General features: G+C 45.1%; 1 protein-coding gene across 1 annotated transcript; it reads left to right on the top strand.

Moving 5' to 3' along the window:
- Nucleotides 1-2595: 2595 nt before the first annotated feature.
- On the top strand, nucleotides 2596-9498 carry NIFK (nucleolar protein interacting with the FHA domain of MKI67). Its single transcript, XM_084642654.1, has 6 exons — nucleotides 2596-2782; nucleotides 3392-3520; nucleotides 5483-5591; nucleotides 6158-6369; nucleotides 7466-7540; nucleotides 9306-9498. Exons 1-6 carry the CDS (start codon nucleotides 2669-2671, stop codon nucleotides 9480-9482), a joined length of 816 nt encoding a protein of 271 aa, XP_084498780.1. The 5' UTR covers nucleotides 2596-2668; the 3' UTR covers nucleotides 9483-9498.
- Nucleotides 9499-10427: the final 929 nt, after the last annotated feature.

Here is a 10427-nt window from a genome sequence, read left to right as displayed (position 1 = left end):
GTCTCTCTTCAGCCCCACTCCAAAGCTTCAGGGGACAGCAGCTCACAGAGACTATTCATGCTTGGGGAGGACAGCCATTCATTTCTTAACTCCCCTCACTTGGTTTGGGGGCCTGGGACACAAAAATCAACGGGGGTGGCTTACAAGTCTCTCACCCCCTCTATCAGGTTGACTGGAGGCAGCAGCCTCACTGGATCTCTCTTCACCCCCCACTAGGCTGGGCAGGGGCAGAAAGAGCATGCGGTCTCTCTTCATTTCTTTCCACTCACAGTTGGGAGGGCAGCAGTTTATGGGTACTCTACATATCCACTCAGAATTTAGGGAACAGCACAGGACCTGCTCACATATATTCTATCAAAACTCAAACAACCTAAATCACTATTATACTGAACAAATTATTAATTATTATTTATATTACCATAGCACCTAAGAGCTCTAGTCATGGACCAGGACCACATTGTACCAGGTGTTGTACAAACAGAACAAAAAGATAGTCTATGCCAAAGGAGCTTACAACTTCAAGACAAGACAAGAGCTGGATACAGACAGAAGAGAGAATACAAGTAAATTGGATGATACTAGTCAGGGCGGCCTTACTGTTGTCAGCATTTTCTGTAGGCATCAGACAAAGAAAAGTTTTGCTGAGGAAACTCTGTATGGGCCTCCTGTCCCCATTAGAAGTCTATATGGCCCAGATCCTCAGACATTTTACTCCTGGGGAAATTCTGCAGAGCTGCTGGCTGTCACTAGGGGTCGCTGGACTCTACAGAGCCCAGTTCTCCGGCTTTCATCCAGTGGAGATGGAGGCTTTCCATGCTTTGGCTGCCTGGCTTGATCCTCATCCATCCAGGGATGGTGTTACCCAGAGTTCTTTCAATCCAACGCTCTTGGTAACTTACTCTGTGCAAGGTGGAGTCAGGAAATAAATCAATGGAGACAGCCATCCGACCAATAAATGGCTGGCAAAAACAGTACAATACAAGACTGCTCTCACTTAAAGGGATACTTTATTTAGTTTCAAGCACTTACGCACATCCACAACAGGTTAGTAAAACACTCCCAACCCTTGATAATGACTGAAGTTTGGTGTGGCTCTTGAGTGATACAGTGGCAGCCATCCGATTGGCCTGTCTTTCAGTTATCGTTGAGGGCCCTAAATTGATTCCATGAAGTGAGCCCCAAGAGACCAAACCTCTCCCCCCTTATTTATCCTTGTTAGTAGACAAATGAAACACCTGTCAAAAATCTTGTTTGGCAAAAAGTTTCAAAAGCTAAACAAGAGGTTTCCTCAGATTCCTAATTTGGCAGATGTATTCCTGCAGGGTCTGCATGCCTTGGGGCCCTAACAGACACATCCCAGAAGGCAAATATAGATAAGCTTCTTGTTTTTCTCCTAAAACACAGACCCGAGCATGGTCAACGGAGACTTCATGAGAGAGGGGTGCAGAGTCAGACAAAGGTTGAGCAAGAGGCTGAGTCTTCCTGGCGTAGTCATGCTAAGGCTGCACAGGCCTGCAAAAAGGCCCAGAAGTTTGGCTGCTGTTAGCAACAAGTATGATGATCAATATTACAATATCAGTAGCGGTCCCTGGCCTTTAACTGGTCCTCCAAAATCTCCCTGTACAATGGGAGAGGGCCTGGGAGACCTGGCTCTGGCAAAGGGTGAGGAAGGGCATGACCGTAAAGAGGCGGGGTGGAGTAAGAAGAACATGAGTACTTGTGGCACCTTAGAGACGAACAAACTTATTACAGCATAAGCTTTTGTGGGCTACAGCCCACTTCATCGGATGCACAGAATAGAACATACAGTAAGAAGATAGATATATACATCCTGAGAAGGTGGAAGTTGCCATACAAACTGTGAGAGGATAATTAGTTAAGAGATATTATCAGCAGGAGAAAAGGCTCTGTGGGGAGAGGGGGGATGCAGGTATCTGGGCTCTGGAACCCCCTCCCCCCCGCCACTTCCAGCATCCCCCAACTGGAACCGGGTTGTTACAGGGGTTTAATTCTCTACTCCTGGGGGAATTTCCTGTTGTTGTCTCTATTGTGCCATACTTGTCGACAGATCCAGTATTTTGAAATAAATTACCAACATAACCTAAACTGGAGTGCTTACACTGTGTTCTTGTGACAAAGAAAAGATGCAGAATTTTAAGCCGTGTGCAGGATTGTTTGGGTGAAGAACTGCCCCGGGAGTAACGTTTAGGCACCTCTCTACCTACGGGCGTTTCACTTTCCTGTTAAGCTTCGGGGCCCCCTTTGCTCATTAGTTCCCTGGCGCCCTGCCCCGCTCATGCCCAGCTCCGTTCAGTTCCCCCCTGGCTCCTGCATTTCGGCTGGGGCCGCGTGTCCCTGAAAACAAGGGCCCGGTGGGAGGTGGAGGCTGGAGGGGGAAAGCGGCCGGGGGGGGGCCCTAGCGAGCGCCCACGTGGCCGCGCCAAGAGCGCCCCCGGCTCTTGCAGGCAGGAGGCGGGCGGGGCCGGCTCCGCTCCGGCCGCCAGAGGTCGCTGTAGCCCTACGTCTCCGCTCGGGCCCTGGAGCCCGGGCGGGCGGAAGTTGGCTGGAGAGCACTTCCGGTGAGGGGACCCGGAAGCGGAAGCGGCTGGGCTGGGCTCGCCCCCAGGGTCGGCAGCGTGGTCCGGTGTAGCTGGTGTGCGAGCGCGGAATGGCGGCAGCGGCTGGGCCCTCGGCCTCGCTCCCGCTCCTTTCCCTGGACCCGCAGCTGCAGCGCGAGTTCCAGGACAAGGTGTTGCGCGTCCGCTCCGGCAGGGGGACCAAGGTGAGAGCCCGGGCCCTGCTCCCCGCCGGCGGGCCTCCGCCCCCTCGGGGCCCGCGCTGGCGCTGCCTGCCGGGGGAGGCCGCGGGCGAGCCGGCCGGCCGGGGGCTCCGTCTCCTCGCCAGGCGGCTCCGTTCCCTTCTCCCTGGGGCTGCGGAGTCGCCTCTGGACCGAGTCAGTGTAGCGGGCACTGGGGTGTCGGCGCGGGGGCTCGGCTACGGAGGGAGACATTTCAGACGCCGAACAGCCATTGAATCGCCCTCCTCTGCCCCCCCGCCCCCGCGGTCTTCCTCCCCGCCCCCCGTGGAGTCGAGGAACAACGTCCAAAGTCGCGCAGAGCCGCGATCGGGAAGATACTGGGCAGGAGGGTTTTGCGTTCAAACCCCAGCGGGTGTATTCGTGCTGCGACGGTGAAAACTGTACCTGCTGGGAAACTGGCTATGGAAAGAAAACAGGAAATCGGTCAGGGTTGCAGCCTGCCTTGGAAGATGAGACTGGGCATTACTGTACTGGGACCTGATCGGTGGCCTTTTGTCTCCTTGTGTTTAACGTGGTGGTTGTGCGTAAATGTTCCTGGGTTTTTAATGTTACCTGTACTTTTCCTATTCACAGCATGAGAAGCTGACTCCTGGAGTAATTTATTTAGGGCATATCCCTAGGGGCCTTTATGAGCCACAAATCCAGGAGTACTTCAGCCAGTTTGGAACAGTCACCCGACTTCGACTTTCAAGAAGTAAAAAGGTAAAAATCATAATTGCTTTGAATTGTTTAGCTTTCTAATTGCAGTTATTACTGAGTTTTTTCTACTTCCACCAGATCCTCACATTCATTTAATAAACTTTCCCCATTAGAAGTGAGCACTGGCCAGGGGCTATCTGCATACTGGTGTCCTCATTATTTTTTTATTATCGTTTCCCTGAACTTCATTCAAGGCCCTATCCTACATTAAGATGTAGGAAGTAGCGGTCTTTTTCCATTGTCTTTATTCATAGGTGTGGATAACACCATCATCAAAATCACTGAAGCTCTGACCCTTGGATTAATCTTTAACACCCTCTCACTCCTTCCCACATTGCCAGGGTGTTACGAAGTCTAACTTCCACAACATTTCAAAAATCCAATTCTTCTCTATCTCAATGGCTAAAGCACTTTTCTCTGTCCTTATCTCCAGTCTTGATTGTTGCAACCTACTCTCCAGCCTCCCTGACTTCCCTTCCGTCCATCCAAAATGCAGCTGCTAAAATCTGTTCTCACCTGTCTTTGTGCCCTTCCCTCTGCCCACTTTAAGTTTATATAGCCACCAAAAAATGCATATGACCGACGAAATATTGTATATTCTTGTTGCACCCCTCTTCCCTTTCTCCTGCTTTGCCACAGCCTCAGTTTTTCCTTTCGTTCATGTCGATAATTAAATTTTAAGATCTGTGGGGCAGGGTTTTGTAAAGTGCAGAGCATGCTTTATGTGCTGAACAAACAAAAATAGTTAACATAGTTATCAATGCTAGGACTTGGATGATAGATCATTTAACATTATGAAATCCTCACATCCTGGACAACATCCTTCTCTTGATTTCTATCTTGAGAATCTTACTGATGTGCAGTCACACCAGCCAATGTATAAAAGCAATATGGAGGAACACAGACTTTAAAAATGGTCTGCTGTTTATACCAGGGTCTGAGAAAACCTGAAATAGCCCTGCTCTTGTTTCTAATTGTCCATTCTGGAAACGATGATAGCCTCTCAGAACACACACAAATGTTTGATCTTCAGGAGTTCAGTTTTTTCCATTTCCTAACTTCTAAAGCCATTGATTGGTTTCACACAAACTTCACTGCCTCAGAAGTAGACTTTTACTTGGATATTTATAATGTCTTGTTCCAGAGGCTGATTGAACTTTGGTCATGGGCTTTAAACCATTGAATTTAAGTTACTGGTTTGAATCCAGCTCAGAGGGTTACTGAAGATAACTGTATTTTGAAGTCTCATCATTGACTTATAAGTAACAAGTTATTGGTTCTATCCGTTTTGTAGTGTAGAGGTATCACTTGAAGTGGAAACCCTGTTGGCAGTGTCAGAACAGGGAAAAGACTTGCTGTTACCTCTTGCCATAAAGGTGGTCATTCCAGATAAAGATAAATAGGCAGGTGTTATGAGGAAGTTGCCCCTGGTTCTGTTTTTAAACAGGGCTCCAATTCCAGTGCTGTAAATCTAGCCCCTTTCATCAGAACAAACACACTTAAGTGAGAAACGTTAGAGTAGTCTAAATCCAGTGTAGAATTCTGAATGAATATAACAGGAGGGACAGTGCTTTTAAACTTCCTGACTACTTTGTAATACAAGTGGCTGGCTTTAGATCCCATCTACTGAAAGAGGAAATGCCCCTTCACCTCATGGCATAACTTTTACTTAGTAACAAATATAACAAAACTAAAAAGCTAAGTAATATTTGTTTCCCTAAATACATAATGCAGAGCTATTTGTTTCACATAAAGATAAGCTTTTACAGAGTCTATCTTGTACGTCGTCATGGGCTAATTCTGCCCTAAGACACGTGCAATGCTTACTGAGTTTACTGGGAGTTGTCTTTGTTGATCTGAGAATGGAATATGACCCTTGAGTGTGAAAAAACAATCTAGCATAGTTCTCAGACATAATGTGTAAACATAACCTAGATTTCTGATACCATTGTCATTGTCTGGCAGACTGGAGACAGCAAAGGCTATGGATTTGTAGAGTTTGAATCAGATGAAGTTGCTAAGATTGTTGCAGATACCATGAACAACTACCTGTTCTGTGAAAGACTCCTAAAGTGTGAGTATATGAAACACCAGTGAGACAGGGAAATGTGTGCATGTGAGTGTATTGTTTCCTGGGAAGTTAGGGAAATTTTGCGTTTTCCTGTTAGAGTTTCAGCATCCGATGAAGTGAGCTGTAGCTCACGAAAGCTTATGCTCAGATAAATTGGTTCGTCTCTAAGGTGCCACTAGTACTCCTTTTCTTTTTGCAAATACAGACTAACACGGCTGCTACTCTGAAACCAAAGCACACAAGGAGATCTTCTAAGTGAATTATCACTGATTCTCTTTGCCTTTCTCCATGTGTGTTTTCCCCCCCTCCCACCCATGCACTCCATGCAGTCTTATGATTACTAAGACTGTCTAAGATTTCCAAAGGGGTCCGCACCTACATTTGAAATTTTTTAGGGGTCCACAAATGAAAAGAGGTTGAAAACCACTGTCCTATTCTGTTCATTCCCTCTGAAGCATCTGGCACTGGCAACTGTCGGAAAATGGGCTAGATGGACCATTGGTCTGACCCAGTATGGCCATTCTTATGTTCTTAACTCTTGATTTAGTGTGATGTGCTCTATGACACAGGTGAATTTATGCCACCTGAAAAGGTCCATGAAAACCTCTTCAGAGGCAGTCAGAAGACATTTAAGAAGCCATCGCATCCGGCAGTCAAGCGGTATAACAAGAAACGAACACCCCAAGAGAAGAGAGTGATGACAGAGAGACTACTAAAAAATGAGAAACGGTTACGAAAGAGGCTGGCTGAGAAAGGAATAGACTATGACTTCCCTGGATTTGTAAGTGGAGGTTCTTATGGTCGCTTGGTCAAGTATTAAATTCTAAGTTTGTGTCTAAGATTGTGCTCAATAGAAGAAAGTGTTGGATCCATTATACGAGATTAATCTAAGAATGTTACATGTAATCTGGAGGTTGGTGCAGAGATTAAATCACAGTGAGGACAGCGTGAGCACTCACAGAAATCATAGTGACTGATTGCTGGATTGTGCGCTCTGCCAAACTTGGGCAATGTCTACACTACGGACCTTACTGTGGCACAGCTGTAAGGTCCGCCCTGTAGCCACTCATTGCCGGCAGGAGAGAAGTCTTCTGCTGGCATAGCACTGTCCACACCAGCACTTTTGTCGGTGAAACTTGTCAGTCAGGGGTGTGTTTTTTTCACACCCCTAACCAACAGAAGCTTTACTGACAAAAGTGGTAGTGTAGACGAAGCCTTGTTCTTGCTTTTTTTTAGAGAAATGTCTTTAATGTTATACTTGTTTAATAGGATAGTGACTGACCTGAAAAATTATCTTTGATTCGTGTCACTGTTTGCTATTTTCCACTACTTATCTATCCAAGATACTTGTAAAGACTCCTATTACCATAGGACCCAAGCATCTGTGTCTTTCAATGTTTGTCTTCATGCCAGCTCTCTCAACCCCTATTTTATCCCTATTTTATAGATCTGAGGTAAAGACAGAATAAGTGATTTGCTCAAAATCACCCAGGAAGCCTGTGGCAGAGAAGCCAAATATTCCAAATCCCAGGCTAGTGCCTTAACCATAGGACCATCTTTCCTCTACTTAGATAGCATATGGTTACAAAGCAATGGGATGAAATACTTAAATATTGCAGGGTCCCATTGTATATCTACTGAGAATACACAAGATACCGTTTAAGGGTTCTCTTATTTCTGAGATTTGATGTATATGCTAAATCACATTCCTTGACTTCTGTGGCACGATAGGCCAATTTACTGGTTCAACAATTGGTACAGTAAAGGTTTTATAACTGTGAAGGAAAAGTCTGTTGGCTAAATTAGGAGAATTTCAATAACTTTGCATTAGAAGGCAATTCTGTGTAATGAATTGCTTGATATGTTTCTTTTCATAGGCCGCACAGATGCCTCAAAAGAAAAAAAATGTTTCAAATTCAAACTCGAACCTGGACATATCTCTGAACAGCCAGGTAAGATTCAGCTGATCTCAGTGGGTTTCATGCAGTCTAAAGGCACCAGAACACGTACTTCAGACACATGACTAGTTACTGTAGTTCCCCAGTTACTTTCTTGAGCCTGGGCCCTGTTGTGCTGGTGAGACTGACTTTGTAGCAATAACAGTTGCAGTGTGGGTTAGAGTGCACACTTCTGAATGGTAGGCAGCATGTGCTGTCTGGAATAGCAGAGGTCCTAAGTGTTGCCTACACTAGAAAATTTTACCAGCCGAAGTTTTGCTGGCTTACTGTTACTGATAAGGTATGTTGACGGATTGCACCAAACGTGGCTGCTTGTGCTGCTCATGCATCATGTCCACCACCATCAAAACTCATGTTGCACTATGGGTAGGCATCCCAGTGTCCTCCATACCAGCTTCTGGCTTGCTACCGTTTAGGAAGTTTACACTCTGTATTGTGGGATAGCTGCTGTATGTTGTGGGATACCCTCATTCCTCTCAAAGGGCTGTGAGAATTTGATCTCAAATTCCATAACTTCCTATTCCATCCCATTATCTACTGCTCTTTTACATGCCATTTTCAACTTGTCTCTGCAAATATGGATAAAGCACACAGCAGCTCAGGTCTCTTCTCCAGCCAGCCACTGTTAAAGAGAAAGTTGCATTGTGGGATTGTTGCTGGAGGACTCCTCATACTCGTACAGCTATGTGGGCGTCCACACTAGCACTGTGCCAACAGATGGTTTATTTCACTTGAGGAAATGGCAATAATTATGCCAGCAAACATGGAGGGTTTATCAGCAAGACTCAGAGTTGTGTGTGAATGGAAGCCTGGGCCAACAGAAAAAGTTTTTTGCCAGTACAACTTCCTGGTGTAGACCAGGCCGCAGTCTGCTAATCAGGTATAAATAAGCTAAAAGATGTTGGGAGCTGCCATCAGCCATGTAAAACTAATAGTGATATGATCAGAAAAGTCAGATTCCTATGCTTGAGATTCCACATGTTACAGTCCAAAAGTCTAAAGAACACTGAGGTTTCACCTACTGCTTAGACCTGTCAGAATGAGAGTTTTGAACACTGCACCTCAGCCTTCTCCATTTTAATATACACTTGGAAAGGTCTGGCTGTGTGTGTGTGAGGGGTTGAGTGTTGTTATTTGGATCCACAGGAAAGAAGGGTCACAGCAGGTAACCGTGCTGTGTGGTATTTCTGGATACTTGGGGTGAGGTTGGCTTGTCTCTTGTGAAAATGGCAGAGGCAGATATCTGAGGGGCTTGTAAAAGTAAGAAAACTAAATGCACAGGGAAGGGGTTGTGTTTTAAAAAATATTGCCATTGGGATGTGAAAAACGTTATGTGACTCTGGATGTGACTCTGATTTATAAGGGAGCAATACCCCTGGTTCTTAAATGTCTTTACATTCTTCATGACACTTTCTGTTCATCTTTATTTTCCCTTCCTTAACCCTCTGAATCAAGGAATAATTTTCTTAATGCCGAAAAACTAGAGCAACTCATGATATTTGTTCAAGGGTATAAAAATTAATCTAATTCATATTTCCCCTGTACCATTGTTATAAAACGCATATCTATTTTAATATGCAAAATCGACGTAGTCTATTTAGAAAGCTCTCCAGTTTAGAAATCATTCTCACTTGCTACCTTTTGGCAGTTGTTCAATGTGTGCAGGGAATCAGGCGGGGGACGGGCTTGATGCCATATAGGACATGTCTGTTAGGGAAGCTGTCCCTCTAATGGTAACTACCTTATTTGGTTTATCTAGGACCCCACCCCAGTGTGTACACCCACAGCCCTTGAGCGTCGGAAATCACAACCAGCAGAAGCTGATGAAGATGAAATAACCATCAAACTGCCTCCAACAAGCGTAAAGAGCACCGCTCAAAAGACCAAGAAGACAGCGAAGCTGCAGAAAAAAATTAACCCAAAGAAACGGAAATAAACAAAGCTGAAACCTCTGTAGCCAAGTTTTCCTTAACTCCAAAGGATGTTTGCAAGCTGGAACTTCCTGTGGTTCTTACTGACTTGTGTTCATTCTTGGTTTGACTAGAACAGTGGATCTCAACCTTTCCCATATCAGGGGGCCCGTCCATCTAGTCTGGAGGCATTCCCACTTAGCATCAAGGGAAGGGTAGCTGCAGCCCCCCCATCCGAGAATCCCTGCTATAGAAGATTCTCAGAACACTCTCAAATCCATGTCTGTGTTGATCATTGTAGATAAAATGGACATTCAAGTTTGTGTCCTAATAACATGCCCACTGTCACTTTGAATTAGCTCTGTAATGTACTACTCTTCTCTCATTAAAATGGCTATTCCCTTTGCAAGGAAATCAAAGGATAGCTTTGCGAGCCCACTGATGGCAGTATGCTTAACAGTCCTAATTAGCATAGGGATATAAATTTTTATAAACATTTTAGAAGTACATTGTGACTTTCATTAGCATCAAGGGGATGAATGCTTGTTTTATAGTAATGTATTCATCTAATTCATGAAGAGACTAATTTATATGGCGTTTCAGGCTGCTCCACAATGGAACCCAGATATCCTGACCCCTGGATTTGTGCATTTACCACATAATATGACCCTTTATCACAGTGACGTTTAGAAAAGGAGCTTCAAACTTCACCACTTAACATGCTTTCAAAACTTGCATTAGCCTATATGCTGGTCTATAACCATGCCAAATAAGTGAAAGTAATTTACTAATTGCGTCTGGATTTGTCTGTTCCGCGAGTTTGCTGCTTTGTTTGCAGACTTTAAAGGAACCTTGAAAGTGAGGGAAAACGCATTAAAATCCTGATTCTATCTTCCACTTCCCATAAGTCTTACAACACAGAAAAGTAGGACTGACTTTTTTCAAGTGACTTCTGGCTAAGTGTGTATGGT

This window comes from Lepidochelys olivacea, assembly GCF_965140295.1.
Source record: "Lepidochelys olivacea isolate rLepOli2 genome assembly, chromosome: 11".
Taxonomy (NCBI): Eukaryota; Metazoa; Chordata; order Testudines; family Cheloniidae; genus Lepidochelys; species Lepidochelys olivacea.
Note: the sequence above shows the minus strand (reverse complement) of the source record. Positions and strands in the feature narration are given on the sequence as shown.

Excerpts from the sequence above, each read along its gene's own strand:
- NIFK (XM_084642654.1), top strand. The coding sequence starts at position 2,669 with ATGGCGGCAGCGGCTGGGCCCTCGGCCTCGCTCCCGCTCCTTTCCCTG. Across the intron at positions 3,521-5,482 it reads GACTTTCAAGAAGTAAAAAG|ACTGGAGACAGCAAAGGCTA; the intron begins GTAAAAATCATA and ends ATTGTCTGGCAG. Across the intron at positions 6,370-7,465 it reads ACTATGACTTCCCTGGATTT|GCCGCACAGATGCCTCAAAA; the intron begins GTAAGTGGAGGT and ends TTCTTTTCATAG.